At 37.9% G+C, this 23,382-nt stretch overlaps 1 protein-coding gene across 4 annotated transcripts in view; it reads left to right on the top strand.

Moving 5' to 3' along the window:
• The window catches only part of MOCOS (molybdenum cofactor sulfurase), a 214,560-nt gene that overhangs the window by 163,362 nt on the left and 27,816 nt on the right, over positions 1-23,382 (top strand). For all 4 annotated transcript variants that reach the window (XR_007630146.1, XR_007630147.1, XM_050326370.1 and 1 more), the window contains exons 7-8: positions 13,813-13,929; positions 16,604-17,047. Coding sequence is in view for 2 of the 4 variants with exons in the window: in XM_050326370.1 (XP_050182327.1) it covers positions 13,813-13,929; positions 16,604-17,047 (561 nt within the window). In the remaining 2 variants the exon portion in view is untranslated. The remainder of the gene's footprint in view (positions 1-13,812; positions 13,930-16,603; positions 17,048-23,382) is intronic.

Here is a 23,382-nt window from a genome sequence, read left to right on the forward strand (position 1 = left end):
GGTAGTGGCAGAGCTGCATTAGTCCTGGAGCTAATAATTCTGGACCATGGGGGAAAGAATGAGAGTGCTGCAAAAGGTGTTTAACAGTCTTCTACCAGAGAGGAGAAGAGTAGGATAATGAGAGGAACATGGAGACATGTCTATGAAAATACAAGAAGAGGTCCTTATATCAAGGGAGAACAGAAGTGAAATACTTACTTTGTACCTGTCAGTGCAGAGTTTTACATTTTTTTTAAGGCATTTAACATACTGATGAACATGGGATGAGCAAATGTATATAGTACTCAAGACGTTCTTCTTTACATACATCTTTTTTCAGAAAATGCTACCAAATAGTGACAAATGTTCATCACATTTCATTTCAAAGCATTCCACATTTTAGAAATGAATTAGCCATTTATACAATCTTGAATATGTATGGCAATGTTCTGAAAAGACTAGAGATATTAACACAGCTGGGTTTGTAAAACACTCAACAAATGCTTTGATGTTTCACCTGTTCTTTGGTTAAAACCAAAATTTTTTTTTAATTTCTGATTTTCACAATTTCTTAGTAAAAATGTCTCATCCCTGTTACACTTCTTTAAACTCAACTGTACCCTCAAAGAAAAAATTCCTTTATAGTCTTATGCCTCCACTGGGCCTGTTTGCTGCAGTTGCTGCTCATAAAAAACTTCTTTATTGATTTCTATCATCTGGATTGTACTGTTCACCAGATTCTTGTAATTTCTAGCATGTGCAGTGTCTTTTAGATTATTTTGTTTAATTAAAACAATGTTCAACTTAATGACTTTTAGAAATTCACAAGCAGCAGCATTATTCTTTCCCAAGCTACAGTATATGTGATATATATATGTATATATATATATATGATTGGCTTTATTATGGAATGAAATTCTTTCATAGACATCCTATACAATTCATGGGGGAGGAAAATCTTTGCTGCTTTTTCTTTATGATTACAAAGAAAATACATACATCAGAAAATAAGCTTCATTGAAATAACAATATACAATCTCCTCTTCATACCTGTATGCATCTCTAAAATTAGATAGTTTTATTCAAATCAAAGTTAAATCCATTACTTTCATTAATGCTTTGGAAGTGAAATAGTGTCCTCTAGTTTGGTCATGTCTGTTGTCTGCACAGTCATGTGGATTTACTGGGCAGTCTACAAAAGCAATAGAATGGAATTAGGAGAACACGGTTTCAGAAGGCTCCCAGAAAACATTTTTGGGAATCTTTATTGAAAGGAAAATTGGATGGCGTTTCTATCTGACATGCCTCCTACTAGTGGACACCACTTAAAGACTCAGGTTGTCTTTCAGCTAGTATCTTTAAAGAGAAATGATAGAATGTCCTATTCCTTTATGGTTGATATTTGACCTATAATTAATTACTTATAACCAGGCATCAAAACAGTTCTATTTGTCTTTCTGACAAGCAATTGTTATGTGCCCATTACCTATTAAAAGACACAGCGTGACTGGACATTAACGTTTGGTAGCTTGAAAAGGATAATATGACTAACTGATTCCAGAGAAAATATTATGCTTGCAGCAGTTTATTTGGAACATTTTAGATTGGCAAGAACGACTTCATAAGTAGACACTGTCTTCAGAGGATACCAAGCTTACATTTAAGCCTCAAGATTTACATAATTGGCATGATATTCAAAACTCTGAACTAAGCCCAAGATATTTAGGATGTGAAAGGCGTGTAGTGAAATACATGACATTTAACACCACCGTTGAAAAACGAAAGCCGAGCAAAAACGATGCCTTTCATCTGTGTAGCAATGGGGAGGAAAGCTATTCTTACCTGCTCATATGATTGAAATCCATTTCTCAGTGTTATCAGGGTTTCATTACCATACCTAACAAGCTTGTGCCACTAAACACAAACATTCTTAAATTACATACATGGGGTCAGTTGCACCAAGAGGAAAGAGCCACAGTCTCAGGTTCATCTTTGAGCAAAACCTTCACTGCGTCACTGAAGATCAAAGGAAGGCACTTCATTAAAGTGAGGCATACAAAGAACCATACCATGATTGCACTCTCGAGGGTGGCAACAATTTTTACAGCCTCTTGTCCTAGTATATATGATATAGAATATTTGGATAAAGATGTGATAGGGTGGGACTGAAATAAGTTAGTTGAATTGCTATTACTTTTTCCTTATATGTTTCTTTGTTATTGATAAAGGGTAACACTGTTTTAGAATATTATATTTGGAATAAATTTGCGTTGCACAGTATGTGTATCATTGGTTTAATTGACAGTTTAATTACTAGTTTAATTATTTTTCTCTAAATGACAATTAAAACAATTAAAAAAGAGGGACTTGCAGACTCCAAACATCAATAGTCACTCAAAGGCTTTGGTTTTTCTTCACATTTTTCATGAAACATTTCTTTATTTAGAAATAACACTACTACACTTTTGAAATTTCCATAAACCTCTTGTCTTTGAGCACTAAAACGGCATTAAATTTCCTTCTTTGAGCTGCACCAAATAATTCCAACGAAAATTATTTCCTTCACTGAAGTTGTCTTGTAGACGACTGTTGGTAGTAATTGGTTCATGAAATTACTTGGGAGGACATCTGTATTCTTCTCACACATGCTGCCTGTCCTCCGCAGCAGCACATCTGTCATTTTGTTATGTGTTTATTTACACTGCAGCACCAAAAAGCCCCAGTTATGAGCAGGGGTTAAATTAAGATGAGTGCTTGACAGGCCCAGGACATAAAGATGGCCTTTCTGCCAAACAAGTTCTTCATATATACTTGTCTAGCTAAGAATGGATAATTCCCCAGCATTATAGTTTTTGCTGCTAATGATGTGTGGATAGATGAGAGACTGGTGATTTGGAAAGGTGTGAAAGTGCAGGGCTAGAGGTGAAGAACCTCTGCTAACTCAGTGCTGCAGGATGGAAGCAGCAGAGCTGACATTAAAGCAGCAACCTGTCAGTCTTCTGCTGCCCTGTGAGGCTACCAGAAAAAGGAGAAGCAACTAGCCCCCAAAGAAGATTTGTGATGTCACAAAAAAAGGCTTTACATATATGCTTGGTGCTGAGCTAATACTGCAGATTTTTCACACAGAACCATCATTAGTTCATTTATTGACAATGAGTGTCTCCAGCCTTCAGTATATATGAATGTCATGTGTTTATACATCCCCACATCCTTCCAGCCTCTGGAACACTGTTTGACAGCAGTGACTCAGCTTCAGTTTGTATCTTGGCTTTTTTATCAAAACCTTACACAGGACTCTACGAGGTTCCAGCCTGGTTTGAATGTCAAAGAGGAAATGAAACAGCTGTAAGGAAACAGCTATTGATTTGAAACTTCAGTCTCACACACACACACACACACACACACACACACACACTAGATTTCTTATAAATTGAGTCAAAGTGCAAATGTTTGTTGAATGTTGTCTTCCATTTGCAGATGTGAAAGAAAAAAAATCACCATGTCTGCTATTAGCACCTTTTGTACTAGTATTATTTATAAAATTTTTCTCTTTGATAGGGAAAAGAGACCTGTGAAATGTTCCTTGCACATTCAGCAGATAATTGCAGAGTAATTTTATAGTCCTCTCACATTTTGTTCTGTAAAGTTAGTTTGGAAGCTGGAAGAGGGGAAGAGGGTAAGATGCACAGATGGGCAGATGGAATTTCACCTGAAACATTTGTTGAATTGTATGCACTGGAGACCTCTTAGCCAGTCACACCTTCAGTGTTTTCTGCCCCAAGTGAAAAATAGCCCTTCCCTCATCAAACTTTTTCTTTTTTCACACTGGTCTTTTAAGACAATATTTTTTTTTCTCCTCCTTTAAAAAGTCAGCAAGTCATCATAGCTGTCTTTTGAAAAATGGCCATAATTTCACATTTCAGTTGCGGATTACCAGCACCTACTCTGTTTTTTCATACTGCCTTACTTGGAGCCTGAACCTAAGTTAGAAGTAACTTGCTGTGATTGGCTCACCTGCAAAACTGTCTTGGTCTATGTATATATGCTTGCCATGTCTCCTAAAAATCCTGTCAGGAAGGGAATGAACATCAGTCCATTAGCAGTCTCAGCCTTCTTGCCTTCCACTTCACACTTGTGTGTGATAGACAAGCTGCTATAACAGGAATCAGCTGCCAAAGATAGAGAATGTAAACATTTTGGTTTGCCTAAGGAGGGCTCTTCTGCAGTGTTGCATATGAATGAGTTTTGCCTCTCTAGACTGAGAACCCTGCTCACAAAGATTATAATCAGTTTTGTCTAGGAGCCTTCATTAGCATGTCCTAGTTCACTCTCATCAATCTAGATAGAGGGAAGGGAGGTCTAGGCTTTGAACTTACTTTCTTCACCCATTTCTCAATTTATCAGCAAAAAAACTTCTAGCATGTGTCCCTTCAGCATAAATTTATAATACAATTTGATGACTGCTCTTATTATGGCATGTGCCCACTATCTCACCCACCTTTCTCTATCTCAACTCCCCTTACATTAATGTAAGGATCAACTCAATGACACAAGGTTGGGTTTTTTCCATTCCTCCCTTTGCTTTCTATCATTCTGAAGTGAAGATCGGTGTCTTCCATCGGAATGTGTGGCCCTGAATCCACTTACCTCCAGCCACTCACTGTGACACCTTTTGTTCCCTGGTAACCTCTTTCTCCCCTCAGTATATGCTAGGAGCATAAGAAGAGGACAAAACCGGAATGAGATTTCTCCAATAAACAAAAGAAATTTTGTTTTCTTTTTAACCCCATTTATCCTTAAAGCATAAAGTGAATTGTCTTCTAAGCAGCTTAGCAGCCAAGCTGAATTCATCCCTGTCGTTTGAGAAGATGTGGAGGGGGAAAAATAGATCTTAGGATTGCATGTTCATCTTAACTTGAACTTTCCTGCAGCCTCTAGAGGCAACTTGTTCTGGAACTCAGCTATATTCAGTACTACAAAATATTTCCTAGCAATTAACCTAAATTTCCCATGGTGCAGCTGAAGTCCATTTTTACATGGACTGGGCAAAGAAAAAGACACCAGTTTGGGCAGGAAAGGAGAACAGAAGAGGATTCCAGACATCCAAGGTGGTGGAAGAGTTGGACAAGCAGCCTCAACCAGTGTTGTACGGTAGAGGTGTGACCAGGGAAGAGACAGAGCAGTATGTGCAGGCAGAAGTTATTCCATCTGTTTGTATTTGGACAGTTCTAAAAACAAAAGTAACATGGGACAAAGTGGTGTGAGGCAGGATGGGAAATGCACATAAAAATAGTTACTCTAGGTAATAAGGTGGTGATAGCCAGTTCTGGAAGCACTTTCATACTGCAAGTACACTTCCTCTGCTTCAGTGTGATGAGACATACTTCAGCTCTTTAAAGAGCTTCCTTTACCTTTGGTACTATATTAATGAGTTGTTTTAGCTGGACTTAGATCTGTAGCCAGGACCTGGCAATGGCCAGGTGAAATCCCTACTTCTGCTGTAGGCTTTCAGTGTCACCTTGAGGGATTCAGTGTCTATCTTCCCCACTTATTCTAACCTCACAGGAGTAGAGAGAAGATATGTTAAATACTGGCAAATCTTCAGATATCAAGTGGCGGATACATTTCTATATACACACAGCTGGTTCAATACATATTCATATCACTGCTAATCATTACATGATAAAAGGGACCATGAAATACCTGAAGTGAATAGATTTCTTGAAATACTTGCTGTTTGTGTCTTAGATGAAACCCTTGGTTTCACTAGTAGATCAGCTCCAGCTCACTGTACATATGGTGTATAAGTATGGAATAAGTGCAATGACAAGATGAGAATTAGAAGAGTGGGGGTGAAAAAGGAGCTACAGCATTTCACATGCCCAGGAAATTGCTACCAGGTCAGTTGGATCAGACTATTGACCAGAGCCTGGTGGTAGCTGCCAGTACTTGTTTGGACATTGATTCCATATCTCTACAGGAGAAAGTGGGTTGCTGTTAAGCAATGAGGAGGGATACTTTCTACTTCATTTAATCTATATGAAATAGCAAGAGATCTTTGTTCTTTAAATTTAATCCTTTCTTATTTTTTCCATCAGTTTCTTTTTACTTCCTTGTGAAACAGTCATTCAGTTTTGCAAGTGACATGTGCACCTTTTTTTCATCTGGGCCACAGAAAATGGAAATACAGCATTTGCTAATTCCAGCTAAGAATGCCTTTGCAGTGGTGGTCATATGACTCTGAGCTAGTTACACTAATGCTTTTAGAAGCATAACCACTCATTATATTAATTTTGATGACTCAGGGAAAGAAAAGTGTTCTCTAACTTGCTTAATGGAATTTTTGGCTGTCTTCCCAATAGCTACCTAAAAATTGCTGAGGTGATTACTTACTATTGATTTTAGCTATGGATTTAGCCATTGATTTCAGGAAGCCAGGGATGGCAGATGGACCTGCACAATAGAATGCAAACAGAATTATAAAGACGAAAATATTGTTGTGAAGAAGCCCGTTGAACATCCACTGATTTCCTTGGTTAGTTTTCAATTGTACTGTGAATGTCTTGAAGCAGGGAGATAGCAGCAATGCAGCAAATCACACTGTCTTGTCAATAAATGGCACCTTATTGCTTCAAACTGGCAAGAAATCATTACAATCTGGATCTTTGCTTTGGTTACATGGCACTGGGTGCTCAAACACAAAAAGGAGCTCACAATACAGGAGGCAATTTTATTGATCTATGTAGAGGATCAGTGACTGAACATAAGGAAGTGCTGTACTTCAGAGGCTCAATGTCATAAATGCAGACCTAGTTAGCTGGTAATGAAGCTCTCTCCTTGCTGGGGTAGTAGTGACAGAATAGAAGCTGAGTTACTTTTTGTAATATCTCATTGCAGAGGACAAAGACACATGTGAGTTAGTATGCTTGAAATTGCCTACTATTAAACTGCTCATCAGAGCTGATCAAAGTTAGAAAGCTTCATGAAAGCCTAGACTGAAGGTGTTGCCTAACACTGCTTCTCTGGAGTGTCCTTGCATGTTGCTAAGGAAACGAAAGGAGATAAAAGAAATATACTCGTAGTTGTTCAGATGAAAGGATCTCAGATGAATGAGGGAGGCTAAATATTTTCTGTTTAGTAGCAGGGCCAAACTGTGGCTCTAAACTACAGACCTCATCACATGGGAGAAATATGAAAAGAAACCACACGGCAGTAGCAAAAGGACTGCACTTTTGACAGTTTCCTCTGGATTCCCTTTTCCTTGATCTTCCTAGAAGCAGATCAGCTGCCTTTGAATGCATGCAGTGTCTGGTTTCAGTCCACCATCTGAATCCTTTGAAGACAAAAAGAGCCTGGCCCCACCTTCTCTATTATCTTGCTTGCGTCTTCCTGCCCTTGCCCTCTCTCCCCTAGTACTGTATAGAACCCTGTATGGCCGTAATTAAAGTAATATTTTAACATGGTTCATCATGGGATTTTAACCCTACAGCCCCATTTTCAGGGGATAAATACAGACAGAACAGAATGTTGGTGATTTAAAAGGAGTAAAAAAGGTGGAAAAGATTTTGACTAGAACACAAATCTATGTCACTAGACTTTTAGTATCATGCGCTGCACATTTTAATTCCTAGGCATTATTTCTACTTGTGTTAGTCTGCTACATTCCCTTTTATGTCTCTTGATGTGAGTTATAGCTTAGTCTTCTGCGTGGTTTTCCTCTGGCTTCCACGACTCTGACTAGCAGTAGTTTGACTGAAAGCCTTTAGCCTACAAAATAGCTGGGAATGCTCAATGGGATGTAGAGATATGGACCTTTTCCTATGAGTCACAAGGGGATACTCTGCTGAAGTCAGTTGGGAAGCCACAGAAGGCTTGAGTTCCTTTTGTTTTCTCTTCTTCCTGGATTCCATCCTTTTCCTGATTCCACTATAGCAAACCAGATTTTCATTGTCAATTAATGCAGTTTGAACTGAAAAAAAAAATTAATAATTGATTGGAGAGACCTATGGCTGTTGAGGCAAAGAATCAAAGAAATAAAAACAAAAAAACAAAATCAAGGTGTTTAGCCTACTCATCAGCTTGTTCAGTTTTAAACAGCTGGATCTTGGAGTCATGAAGTTTACCTATGTTTCAAATAGTCCATGCCCTAAGTCACTGTATGTACTGCAGGAAAAAATAAACAGATGAAATGTGAGGTCATCTAGTAACAAGACTGTATTTCATTTCTTTCCTGTAGCCACCTCATCCCCAAGAAATCTTCTGGCGTCTGGTTGTCAGAAATATAAAATTATTGTCACTCCTTTAAGCATGGAGGATCTGCAGTTCGCTATGTATTTCGCATCTTCCAAGTGAGAATTCCTGCAGAGTGGCAACTCACACATTCCACATTATGATGATGTTTCCAGGCTGCTTCTTTCTCACGCAATCTTACCTGGCATTTGATTGTCTTTAAAACTAGCAGAGAAAATTATCTCATCAACTGCAAGGTTCCTGATAAACTAGCATTTACACTATCAGGACACAGAGTTTGAAAATTTCAGTAAATTTCAATATCTCTGTCTAATACCTAAGTGCCTTCTACCAATGAGATTTTGTTCTGAGTGAGTGATGAATGGATGTAGACTGAAGACAGATTTACATCCATTCTTCAGTTTAAACCTATGTCAACAACTAGAGACTCAAAACTGAGGAGAGGATCAGATTCATCAATACTGAGGGAACCTGCCCACATGGAAATTATTTCCCTGAGATGGCGAAAAATGCCCTTATTGCAGGAAACCATGCAGTTAAAACAGTTTAGTGATACTGTAACTCAACCAAAATGCTTCCCCTCCCAGCTCCCCCCCACTAAATGATTTGGAAACAAGTGCTGATTTTTTTTTCTGACCTACTTCTTATTAAATTGTATTAAGCAAGATTAAGTGTGCATTTGCATCAGCAACAGTGTTTCACAGTCAAATGCTGGATGACAGAAAGAGCTAGCTTACTTTCTCTCCAATTCCATGCCATGAATCAGTGAATTAATTTACCAGTGGATGTGGGGAACAGCATCATGAAGCCTGTTTTATAACCAGCCATCAGTGGTGTGCAGTGAAATTCTTGTAATGAGAAAATCCATCAGACATACAAACTGCTCTGATATTTGGACATAGTAGAAAGTAGAATGAGAAGTCCCAGTCCCAATTCCTGAAGGACAGTACCTGCCAGTATTGACTTATACATGGGTTTTTTTCAGGACACTTCATGATGTATTATAAAAAGTTTCTTTATTCATGTGAATAATTCCTGTGATACTCAGTGAAATAACTTACACAAATAAGAAGTACTTGCTTGAATAAGAACTACAGAATTGTATCCTATGGGAATAACTTCAGCAAGGGTTTCTAAAGAATTCATCATTCTTAGTGAAAGTCTCAGACTTAGTTGATTAAGAATAATGCAAAATTATGTCCTATTTGTAAATCTTTACTCTCTTAGTATATGTATTCCTACAGCAAGTATCATTCTCAAACTTATTTCAGTGAAACCTGAAACCAGAGAAAAGCTTGCGTCTTTCAGCTGACTGCCCTAGAGGCCCTGAAGTAAATGTGTAGCAGAAGTCAGCCATTTAGCAAAGGCAGAAAAGTCACCGATGCAGCTGTTTGACAGGGAATGGGAAAGCAGAGCACACCAGAAACTCATTTACTTTCAGAGCTTTCCAGCTGCTGAGTGTCAAGTAGAATACCAGATACTCAAGAGGGGACTATGGTAGGGTAATGCATTAAAATGAGGAGGGGGGAAAGCTCTCCACTTCAATATTTTTTATATTAAAAAAAAATTATCAGATTGTATTTATCAGATAGAGTACTATGAAAAAAAATCACAAATGTTAACATCCAATCAATCTGACAACACAAAGGAAAGCTCACTGAGAAAAATAACAACTGTTTTAAAAAATTGGTTTGGGAGAGATTTATTTGTGTATTGAAATTATTAAAATTGAAGACCGTGGCTTGGAAGTGTGAAAAGCACCTTTTACTTGTCAAAATTCAAGATTATGTGACATCGGAAGTGTCGGGGTGTGAGGCACCCTACAGGGCCAGGCCCACAATAAAGAGCTTCAGAAAAAGTAGTGAGTTGTCAAGGGGCTCCGAGGGACAGAAAGGACTTACATAGTGATGACCTAATTATCATGTCCTCATTGACTGAAATCAGTAAAAATGATGTGAGATTTCTGCATGTGTTTTGCAATTTAATTGTCAACTTTAAGCTCTGAAGGACTAAGGCCCAATAGTTCCAAATATCATACACAGGGAATCACCAAAACTGACAATCTGAGTACATTAAGCTGTGTACTTACCACTAGTACCATTCATGCTTCTGTGCCTTCACTGATGAATGTATTCCTGGCTCCCAAAAGTCAACTACCACTGTTACAGACAGAGCTGCAAGCAACATTCTGTATTTCATAACTCTGAGCTCAATATCCATTATTGCTCCTTATGGCAATTTTAAAGATGTGCTTTATTTAAGTAAGTTTTTCTTCATTGGAATAACTGTAACAGATGTTTTATGTTCTATTTGTTTTGCTATGTGGTAGCACTGCAGAGAGAGATTAAATTAACTGCCCAAGTAGCATATTTCTAGGGTGAAGCCAAAGAAGAAGAAATCAAAACATATGTCCAAGGGAAAGTCAAGCATGCATGCAAGGGACAGACAGTGCTGCCTTTACTGATTCTTTGTCATTGTTTCCAATGTGTACATCACTTTCCCAAGACCTGCATACAGGTTAATGTGTATCACAATTAAAGTATTATTGTAGAAGGGTATTGTGTTGCTTGGCTAGAATGAAATTACTGTTCACTAAGGAACAGTAATTATTTATTTGACAAAATTTAAAAAAAAATAAAAATAAATCTCATTTGAAATTTCTTGAAGTTGTGGCATGGAAACTTCATTACACTGCCTACACTTTGATAAGCAAGGCTACCCCAGCAATGTTTCTTCAAAATAGTATTATTAGTAAAAAGATTATATATTTTAAATCTTTTTGTATACTGAGTAAATAAGCCCAACACTGTACAATTTCAGTAGTGAAGTATTTGTCATGAGTTTTGTCTTGCTTGTCATCATTAACAGAATGATAGATCCACCCACGAGTCACTAGCACCATGACAAACCATGCTATGGCAGGATGACAACTTTTCTCATCTAAATGAAAAAAAGACATCAAGAAAATGTCACTTTTCCCAGATTGAAGTCTTCTGACAAAACAAAGCTAGCAACACCACAACAGTCTTTCTCAACAGATGCCTTTTACTGTAACTTCAATTTGAGAAGCATCCTTTGAACACAGGATATTCTCTGAGGCATTAATCATGAATAGGGATCTTGGGACTGATTCTTTTCTCTGCTTTCCAAGTCTGCGTACATGGAGTTATTTTGATTGTATCTCTGTTAGAGAACCAAACCATTTTGAACTGAACTAGTCGTGCTAAACATGCTTAACAATGTGAACCTGACAACTTGAGAACCTTGTGCTCCACACATGAAAAACAAAAACAAACAAAAAAACCCATTAAAAACAACCAAAAACAAAAACAAAAACAAAAAAACCAAAACCAAACAAAAACAACCAAAAAAAAAAAAGGAAAACAAGAACTAAATACTATTTAAGTTGAATTATTTCAGCACAGAGTAAGTTCTAGCAGAAGTCTCGTTTTTCCCAGCTGCTGAGATAGTGAATTTAAAGGTGCTTAATGTCTCAGACAGTTAAACTTGGAGATGTCAGAAGATAGACTGGCATCAAAAGATTGATGATGTTGAGACAGAAGATGGACTGAATGATACCAGAAAGTATTTGCTGTATATATTGGGCCAATATCCTGTACAGAGGGAATTTATGTAAAACATAATAAAAGTCAGTAAAGGTTAAACTGACTAGAAAAGCTAGGTTGAATATTTACATAGATACCTCAGGCAGATAAAGCATGAGCTCAAAGTTGGGGAAGTGGTTAATATGAGGTGGTTGACGCTTCCAATCCTGCACCTTAAGTCTGAGCTGTCACTCTGTGTGATACACTCTGTCACTGGTACAGTGGGGTTCCGTCAGTCTTCAGCGTGGTTCTTCTCAGAGCTCTCAGCATTCCATTTTGTAGAAAAGGATCAAAAGCACAGAGGAACTGTGCAAGGCTTTCTGGAAGTCTGTGGTAGAGGTAGGATATGTCAGATTTCATGCATTTGAGGGGCCTTTCTGTCAGTCTTGACCAGGAACTTTCATCATTTTTTGTCTAAGAAATAACTGGTGGCAGCTCAGCTTACCTTACCAGCTGCTGTTGTTGCTTTTTGAAATCAATATAAAGCATTTGCAGGTCCCCGCAGTGAGCTTCCATGGTTTCTTAGCTATGCTAAGAGGGTTCCTTGGTGTGCTTCCCTTGTTTCTTAGCTGTGCTGTGAAACCCTGGCAATCTGTATCCTCTGCAGTACCATCTTCCCATATATGCATCTCCTTCTGAGGCATATATAGATGGTGTCCAGTTCTGGGCCCCTCAGTTCAGGAAGGATATTGAGGGCTGGAGCAGGTCCAGAGAAGAGCAACCAGGATGGTGAAGGGAACTCGAACACAAGTCCTGTGAGGAGAGGCTGAGGGAGCTGGGGTTGTTTAGGCTGGAGAAAAGAAGGCTCAGGGGAGACCTCATCACTGTCTACAACTCCCTGAAAGGAGGTTGTAGCCAGGTGGGGGTCGATCTCTTTTCCCAGGCAATTATCAGTAAGACAAGAGGGCATGGTCTCAAGCTCTGCCAGGGGAGGTTTAGGTTAGATGTTTGGAAGAAACTCTTTACAGAGAGGGTAATCAGGCATTGGAATGGGCTGCCCAGGGAAGTGGTGGATTCTCCGTCCCTGGAGGTATTTAAGAAGAGACTGGATGTGGCACTCTGTGCCATAGTCTAGTAACTGTGATGGTAGTGGATCAAGGGTTGGACTTGATGATCTCAGAGGTCCTTTCCAACCCAGTTAATTCTATGATTCTGTGATTCTATGATTCTATATGCTTCTGTTCTCTTTGCACATTGTTTTCATTCCTTCCCATTCATGCCAGTTTGTCATCAAGTACTATATTTCTGCCCATTCATTATCTAGTGGATGATAGAGAAATGGTATAACACCGAACAGCACAGCACAAGGAAAAAATGCACCAGGGACTTGGTAGACTGGGTGGTTGTATATGCAAGACTCAAGGAGGCGTTCTAGTTCACTCCCTGTCATGTCAGATGTATTGCCTACTGAGGGGCCAATCCTTCCAGCACTTGTGTTCCAACATCCCACAGATACTGTCAGTTCCTGTAATGAGGATTGCAATTTCAGATCATCAGAGAACAGAGTTTTCTTTAGCTAACTGAAAAGGTACTCCAGGCCTCTCTTCAGTCTCTGCAGAAGCAGTTGTAGGTGGTGATTCTGTCAAGACACCAGGTGACACCTTGCTGCAGGTCTGTAATTAGCACTACTGATGTGAATAAACCTTTTCACAGGTTTAAAATTAAGCAGATGTATTAGCATTTACAGGATCAGGACCTGAACCTGTATGCCCTGTTTGTGTGTGGTTTGTGTATAGTAGTCTCACAATGCGAAGGTAAGCATTTCTACTTCCACAACTGTTTTCTTCTAGCTGAAAAAACAGAGCTGAAAAATCCAAAATCTATATGGGAATGGTAAAAGCTACAGTAAGTTTTTAATAATTTAGAGACATCGTTTACCTTCATTGATTTCTACCTTTAAAACACTGTATCTTGTTGACCACAACTTTGAAATATTTATTTTTCATTCTGCTCCTATATCTACTGCTGAATTGGGAAGGTGGACAAGATGGCCAGTCTCCACAACATACATGTCCGCACGGGTTGCTTCTGTAACACAGGAGCCTGCCAGATGCATTTGGATATAAGCAATGAGGACATCCAAAGGAACCTGCAGGTTAGTTTCTGAGCATGATTAAGCATCCTGTTCTATGGTTTTAAGTTTCTGTGACTTTAAGAATGAAGGTAAATTTCATTTGCTTTCTCTGACTTTTCAACTCACTTGCCATGTTAGAGAACTAAATTAACTGACATTCAATTCATTGAAATTAGGTGTTGAAGCAAAATCATTTGATGGACCCAAAGAAGTATTTGTTGCTTGTTTTATTTAATTGGAAAATAGGAAATTGTAGTTTCTTGTTCTGATTTGGGATTACATGAAATCCAGACTTCCTGCAGAACAGAAACTCCTGGACAATTCATCTCATGCTGTTCCTTAGGTATCCTTAATTGTACTTCATAATGTTCAAGCGTTGTAGACCCATTGCTATTGGGTGTTACAGTTTAAAATGCATTCACAAATTGGACAAGAAACAATAAATGGGAACCTACAGTGAATCTCAGAGAATGGAGTAAATTTAGATGACATCTACTTAGATTACTGGTGTGTTGGATTGTTAGAACATGAATATAAAGGCTATTTTCAAGATTACTAATATTTTCCATAAATTCTCATTAAAAGATTTATAGCAGGATGTATTAGAGTGAAGTAGGGGGGCTTCCTGTCTGCATATTTCTCAGAGTTTAAAATTACACTAAATTAATTCACAGCAATCAAAAATTTTATTAATGGTGTTATTCAAAAGGTAAAAAAAAAATAAATCTAATGGCTGTACTGATATTATAGCTCCCTTTTAATTTCACAGAGACATTTAGATAACTTTTGCCAGTACATTTGCATGTAGGACTGATGAGATGAGTTCTTAAAGGCAGGGATGTCTTTAATGCATTCCTTGACAAAATGGTGCTTTGATTTACCATGGAAGCTCTCTCGTCTGAGAAAGGAAAAAAGGGTCCACCCTTCTGCTGAAGTGAAAAATGCCAAATTATCAGCTGCCATGCTCTTAGATCTCCTAATACAAGGAGGATTTTGCTAAGAAGTGAGTGACCTCTTTTGGGTCTGTATAATTTAAATGGGGATAGGCAAAAGTAAAATTTATAGAGAGACACTTAAACTGCCAAAAGCTGTATGATGAGGCAATACAGTCATGCAGTCATTATTTTGGGACATTCCATTCCCATCAGTTTTTTGAGAATTACCAGGATGAGTTATTGACAACGTTACTGTGTAGTGGAAGGAATCTTTTATCATATTATTTGCACATATACTTTGGTTTCATCTTTTCCCAGGGTACTGACTGTATTCTTCCTTCCCTGTTGAAGATTTACATGTATAAAATGTCTGTGAGGGGGGACTTTCTGTCCTCCAGGGTCCCTGGAAAAGCATGGTTAGTTTTCTTAGCATGTTACATAGGAACTCGTTTACTTCTTTGTACAGCAGGAACCTCTCTCCTCAGTCAATCAAGCAATACTTGGCAGAAGGGTTACTGAAGAGTTTATTAACAGATGCAACCTAATTTCACAAATATTTCTTCTGCTCCGTTGTCAAGGATAAAAACTACATCACACTACACTAAAATATTTACTACTGTATTGCATGCTTTGACATAGATGTAGATTTTTTTGATTTCTCTTTGCATAAATGGGATCTGTGTTCATTGTACTGTGACATTTCTTACTTAAAAAAAAAACCCTCATGTAAGTAAACTATTCATGCATCCATTTTTAATGTAACAGAAATATGTAAATAAATTAAATTCTGAGGAAAAAAAACAACAGCTGCTGCACTTAAAAGAATAGGATGCTGAGTTAGGACTAAATCTTATGTTCATTGGTGAGCTAATATTAGATGGATGAACAAATGGGGACTCTGGCTTACTTCCCCTGGTAGTGAGCGGCAGAACTCACTGACTGACTTATGGTATGAGAAACTTCAGTTCTTATGGTAGAGTTTTCCATAGAGTGTTGTATGAAAGACATATCGAATAGAAGTGACATGGAGGTCAATATAGGGATTTTTCAACAAAAATTTTTCAAGTAGAAATTTGTGTTCTTCAAAGGAGGAAGTGCTAGGGGAAAGGCTAGTTCCCTCCATTCTGAAAGCAATGTGTTGACTGGATCAGCAAGAGAGATTTGCTGCATATTCCAATGACGAGGAATATCACTTTGGATGTTTGAGCTCTAGATTCAGTCTCTTCTTTGCTAATATCCCAGATCTGTTCTCTGTCATTTGGACTATTTAACATACGCCATGAATAAGCCACCAGTGGTATAAAATGGAACTATTCTGACAGTGAATATCAAGAAAACTGCCCCATAAAAGTCATCTGTCTCATGGTTTGTTCACTTATCTGAATATGATAACCCAGTTTAAACCCCAGTGAACTATGCAGGTGAGACTGAAGTATCCCTGGAGACTGCTGTAGCTAGCAGGCAATCATGGGACATAAAACCTTTTTGTGATAATTGATATGTTTGTGAGAAACATCTCTTTCCTTAGAGTAGAATAGGACAAGCAGCTCAAAATTATCTTCTTCCCAGTTTGAGTAAATCATAAGATAGTTGGGATTTTTTTTTTCCATTTTCTCTTTGTATTCATGAGTTAGCCTTGTATTTTTTGGAACAGTTTTTCAGGTGAGAGTTAAGAGGCTCATTAATAACTAAGTGAAATTAGAGGGAAATAAAGCAAAGTGTCATCACTGTTCTCTGTTTTTTTTCCTGTTTCAAACCAGGCTGGCCATGTTTGTGGAGATGATATAGACCTAGTTGATGGACGTCCCACTGGTTCTGTGAGAATATCCTTTGGCTACATGTCTTCTTTTGAAGATGCACAGACCTTTTTGAATTTCATCATAGCCACCAGACTCTCCAAATCAGACACTGAGATTCCTTTCAAGTCTGTTACGAAGCTGACAACAGAGTCTGTTCCAGGTGACCTCCCTTCCTTTAACAATGCAGATAAATTGTCTCCAATACTGCAAATCTCAGATGGAGACCTCAGGAGCAATCTGTCTGAGACAAAGACATCTGTCAACTGGCAGCCACTGGAGACTGAGGCCGAAAGCATAAGGGCAGCTGTTTCTGAGACTGCAGTGCCAACGTGTAGGAAAGGTGGCAAGCCCATCACTGTTGCCAGCATTTACCTCTACCCAATCAAATCCTGCTCTGCATTTGAGGTACGTGCTTTGAATCATTCTGAAGTATTTATTCAGCTCAACCTAGTGTTTTTCCTTACCCCTTTTGGACGTGTGCATGAGATAGTAGGAAGCATGTGTGGGTACCCATGTTTCCTTTTTTCCAACTTCTAGGATCAAGTCCTGCATGCTAGGGTACTCTGAAGGATTCTCAAGTAGGCTGAAGCTACAGGGTGCAAATATGTCTTCTGCTTTCTCCTCCCCCACAAGAGACAAATCTGCTCATAACATAGTGTCTTGAAGAAAATAGTTGGATTTGCAAAAGTCAACTAAAATATAATCAAGTAATTAGTATGCTTTTACAGAATGACATGTGATGGACTTGTAGGCATTGATGGGTAGGCAGCAATTGAGAAATAACTTGATTAACATGTTATAATTGAGAAGCAGCTGATTTACATTACAAAGAAATGTTATCATTAAAAATACATTTGCAACAGAAATATGACATTTAAGTGTTGCTGCGCTATTTGAAAGTTCACTCTTTGAAGATTTTAATTGCTTTTTTACAAAGTTAATAATATGATCACCTTAGTGGTGACTTTTTTTTTAAATAGTGCATGATGAAATAGGTGTATGGCCCACACATGACCTAGAATGTGACTCTGCTTAGTACCATACTGGAAAGTGATTTAATGAATGTCAATAATGGTATAATTTTGCCTAAGAAAACTTACTGGTGTAGGCCACTGTCTCATATCTGAGTGAGAATTGGGGTCAAATCCAAAGACAAATCCCCTGCATTTCAAATAGGGCTTCTCAGCTGATTTAATCATATTTGAGTTGGGTTTTTGATTCTTAATGCAAAAAGAGGTTGGGCAATTAAACATGTTAAATGATCAACAAAACATCTGTATTCTTAAATTTTATTTGGCTTATGATGTCTTTAATTCAGAGACACAATCCTGAGCATTAAATGAGACCTGAACAAGCAATTTCCACCCCTTATTAACCTCCCTCTGGATCAAACTGTTTAGAAAATCAAATTAATTGCCCATTTCATGTGAATATTTTTTAACCTTTGTTTAAGTGTTGCAGTTTCTATAGCTGTGTTACAGAAGCCCACTATAGAAGCTGCTGAAATATGTTGTAACACTATTCAGACCCCTTTGGGGTTAAAGTCTATTTTTAACATGCAGGCTGGTATTGTGAGATACATACCACAACATTCAGTGCTAAGAAGGCTTTGAAGTGATTTTGCCCAGGAGCAGGTAAGACATACCTCAGCATGAAAGACAGCTTATATTTCCCCACAAGCTGAGCCAGGCTTCTTCTCTTCAAGCTCTATGAGGGGAAACAACTCTGAGTGATAAATTCACACAAACCTGGTACTGCTCCCTGACAGAGAGAAGTGCAATTTTATATGGAGGGGGAAAATCCCCATGCCTCATGCATACTTCTTGTGCTAGGCATGTGTTCATGGGTCTAGAGTGAAAACAGGGTTCATCTTACCTCAGTTCACACCTCTAAAGTTAGATATCGTTCTGTAACCGGTGAGAGAAGCAGATCTGCTAATTCATTTTATCATAAAATAGGCATCTGCAGTAGGAAACATAAATGTTCCTGGATATTTCTGTCTTTTTTCATTGACTACAACAGGAATCCAAGGCAACTTGGATTATAGAGCTAACACTAGCTGATCTGAATAATTTAAAAATAGATATTAAAACTGCAACTACATTATGAGGCTTAATTTGCATGCCTAGAGTAATTTTTGAAGTCTGGGTTTTTTTCTAACAAAGCATCAGCCACATTATAACCAAGTAAGCAAAGGACTGTCAGAACCTGTATTGCCAAAGAATAATAGGCAATTAAATATATATGTATACCCACACCACTGCTTACTGCAGAGTGTACCAACCTCCACTATATATATGTATATATATGTCAATACTACAACTTAAACTCAAGCCTAAATCACCTTGAAATAGGAAAAACAACCCATGCCACATACACTGGAGTTTGAAACAAGAAACTAGAGAAACCTTGTGCTAGAGAAACCTTGTGCTAGAGAAACCTTGCCACAAGTAAAGGGAATCAATTCCTGAAAATCATTTTGCCTTCTAAAATAATGATTATACCAGAATCTCTAGGCTTTATCTTGAAAAGACTGAATTGTATACAAAACTATTCCTTTTTCATTTGCTTAGTCATCTTTGTCATACAAACTTCACACATATTTTCAATTTGATCTCCATTTTTATCATTTGTGATCATGATGTGAAAAGATGAAAATAGTTTAAATACTGGGCTGTAATAAATTCTTTCATCTTGTGATACTTCGATATCAGAAGCTCACAGATCTGTAGGTTCAAGTGCAGGCTTCCAACTGGTATGGAAGGTCAGACCTTTAGCACATGCAGTAAGTAGGCTTTACTATAACTACATGATCACTTGCATTTTCCTAAAATAATATGTGCAGTGGAAAATTCCAGCTAGCCATGCGTGTAGGGCCCAGCCCATCTGCCAGTGAAATTTGCCCACTGACTTGCTGTTTGCAGAACAGATGATTAGTGACAGGAGGACAAACTTGAGGAGGATGTGAGTACAAACTCCCAGCTGTTTGATGTCCTCTTTTGAGTCACATAATCTCCTCCTCTCCTAAACTCTGATTTCTCTGTTCTATTCTAAGTGATTTAGTATGAGGTGCTTGACCTCCAGAGAAAGTGAGAGCACAGAGTGCTTTGGCAACTGGAAGGATGAAGCTTGGCATGAAGATCATCAGCTCACTGCAGGTCAGATAGTTCCTGCAGCATTTTATGGTGTTCCTGGCCATGGGACTGTCTCTGTTCAGTGTTGTTCCATGTGTTTTAGACACACGATGCAGGAAGCAGAAGGCAGAATACTCTAACTCAACTTCTTAAATGTGTTTTCTTTTCCCTACAATTATTTTATTAAATGGGGAGAAACACAGGAGTGACCTCTATCTGAGACCACTTTCTTCTACTTTTCCAACACAGAAATGTGTTTTAAACATGCATTTTTAAACATGAACATCTCTCATGTCATTGAATTTTGCATAATTATATAATGCAATGTGCCTAGTAAAGACGTTAGGACTTTAAACATTAATAACTTTATTATTCTTGCAGTAGATTTCAGAGAATAACAAAATTGCATCTCAACAGAGAAGACAAATTAGCTTTGAATTTAAAATACAATGCAAATTCCTGGTGATCAGTGGATAAATGATGTGTAAGACCCCTAACATTTTTAAACTTCCATAATTTAAAACCTATTCAGTTATTCCTTTAATGTGTTCAAAACTGTGCTAGCCTTCATGATAACATTACTGTGAACAATGGGAGGAATGCAGCCCAAAATGTTTTAAAGAAAATTCTGAAATTTAAAAAAAAAAAATGTTTTTACAGTGAATATTTTTATTTACAGTAAGAAAAATTGACTAAAGCAGATAGGACAATGCCAAGTACTGTCTGTACTGTGCAATGATCCTTGCTTGTCACAGGTAGAGAACCTTATACTGAATGATGCTGGGATGCATCATCATCTACCATTCTGGTAGTGAAGGTGTATGCGAGCATCTATCAGTAAAATCACTATCTCCCTGCTTTCTTTCTGTCCTCCCTCTTCTAATTTGTCTCAGTAGTCAGAGATGGCCAGACAACTTTAGGGAGTCACGTTAGAAGGTATATAATGCAGTACTGCTCACTGCCACATGTGCTAACCTGCATCATTTTACTTCGCAGTGTCATACTTGCTTTACTGCACTGTATTGGTTGCCTGAATATAGGTATTCAGGGGCATTTGAGTGCCCTTCCTGTCCTCCTGCTGCTGATCTTAGTGGGATGTGGATTGTCCTTGCAGCCTGTGCCATATCTGCTGGTCTTCAGCAGAGAACTCAGGCATAATCAGAGGGAGCCAAGTTGAATTACTCTTCTCATGTGTCAGATGAAAGAAGAGCAGGCAGACTTTGTCTAAACTTTTCTAATCAGTTGCTTGTAATTATGTAACAGTTCCTTCAGACTCATTGAAATAACAGCATGAGATGATAGCCTGCACAAGTCTCAAGCCTAAGTGCTGAGAACAGAAATGACTATGTTCTTCCATGCCCATCGCCAGTGTCAGTATTAGCAACAAACCAGCCCTGACTGTTCAGAACCATCTGCAACTCTTCATCCAAGGCAGAGCACACAGCTATTTTGTTGTTGCAACTTTTTTTTTTTTTTTTTTTTAATTGGGATCCTAGCAACATGTGCAATACAGGAAATTGAAAAGTGAGAAGTACGGCACTTGACAGTATACACGGACATCCGTGAGAGGACAGGGACTCACTGCAGGGCACATGACTGTGACTCTTACTACAGTGGCAAATACCCAGAGGAAGGGGAAAAATGGGCTGAGCACCTAAAGTCATGTGCTGCATCTCAGAGTGAAGCATGGATTTAGTTGCCATTATTTTGGACCTATCAGAGTTATCTTGAGTGGAAGGTGTTGATTATTTTGAAATATCGGTTACCTAGTTAGCTGGGCTTACCCTGTAATACCTGTCAGAATGTAAAAGGTAGTTGAATCTCTGATTAAAGAGAATGTTTTGATTTGCTCATAAAACCTCTTGCCTTCAGTAAAGGGCAAGCAAACACTTGAGTTATTTCCTGAATAAGATTACTGTCCTGAAGTGGAACCAAAACAGCTGAATATTACAATAGAGAACTACGCACTTTTGTGGTCTTTTTCCTATTTTTCTGCTTTTTTAGTTTATTCTGTTCTTTATATATTGTAAATCCTGCAAAGATCTGTTGGATCCATGGGAGGATTTATTACCAATTAGTGATCTTCTGTTTTGGAAGGGAGATTTGTTAGCAGGAAATTCTTGCAGCTCTCCAGCTGTTCAAATGTATTTTGTAGTCCAATTATATAGGATAACCAAAAATACTAGTTTCTCCAAAGAATAATTTCCAGTAAGAATAAAAGTCTGTTCTTCAGCTGATATTGCAGTCTTCAGGCTATGATTTCTCTCCTAAAAAGACAGGGCAAAAGTTCACATAACTTAGGTGCTGGCAGTTGGAGGTGCTTGGACAATATAGTTTCAGATGACACTGTCAGAAGTAAAGTTTCTCTTTATCACTGAATTTTTCATTCATGCTTGCTTTAAAAAAACTGCCAAATAATAAGTCAAATATGTTGATAAAACACATTTCTTCTCTTAAAATTTTTTCCATGTATTTTCTGTATTCAATATAGTTGGTAGCACTGTGGTCAAATTATTTAGAGTTCAGCTTTGATGCTTATAAGTTTGTAGTCCTTGAATGCCTGGCCTTAGTTTTCTCTAGTCAGTCTGTCAGTGTCAAGCTACTGCTGCAGGCTTCTATAGAAACTGGAAAAGTTTATGGGATATTTTGGGTTCTGTGGAGTTTTGGATAGAGCACATGATAAACAAAAATGTGATTTTTAATTAATCTAACCAGTGCTTCCAGCCATGCTTTTCTTCAGAGCATCAGGCTGTGCTTGACATATCTTTTACTCAATATTGTTTGCTAAAGTCTTTTGTCAGCTAATTCATGTGAGCTGTACTAAGCTTTTCTACAAGAATTCAACCAAGTTCACTTTTCTCCATATTCAATATGACTAGAAAACATACATGAGATAAAGAATATGTTTAAGTGGCCAACTTTATGTTAAAAGAATGGTATTAATATTTTAACATTCTGGAGGAGAAAGCAGATATTATTATCACCCAAAGGCATTAATAAAATTGCTCTCTTTTTGGATTTCAAGATTACCATCTGTGTAGCATCAGAAACAGATGTTCTTTTCATGAGAAAAAATGTACATGAAAGCAAGGACAATATGTATGTGTGGGCTATTGGATGTAAAGAGTGTTATAGAAGTGATGGAAGGACAGATAGCAAAGAAGTCAATGTGTGTTGTCATAAGGGAATCTGGAGAAACTATTCCCAGCCAAACCAGAAGCTTCAATGGTGGAGGTTTTCTCAGATGGATTCACTGATAAGTGGTTCCCATTTTATGAAAAACAATGTTGTTTAGAATTTTGAATCGCACATTTTTCTTGCTTACTACTTGTTTGGTTTTGCCTTAATTTATAAAACTCCTGTGAAATGTCTGTGCTTTTTAAGTTAAATGAAAATTGCTGGGGGAAGAAGTCCTAAAAATGGGTGGGTATAAAACTGAAAACAGTCTTCAGAGTGTTTTGGAGATTGTTTATTCTTACAACTCTGTTAAATCAAAGTGTATGATAATATGTAACAAATTAAAGTGATTTGATTTTGTTTTGTCAGCTTTGTGCGGTGATATCTTTATCTTTGATTTGCAATTAAGGTTTCTCTTATAAAAGGCTG

This window comes from Myiozetetes cayanensis, unplaced genomic scaffold, assembly GCF_022539395.1.
Source record: "Myiozetetes cayanensis isolate MyiCay16 unplaced genomic scaffold, myiCay2020 scf1, whole genome shotgun sequence".
Classification (NCBI taxonomy): Eukaryota; Metazoa; Chordata; class Aves; order Passeriformes; family Tyrannidae; genus Myiozetetes; species Myiozetetes cayanensis.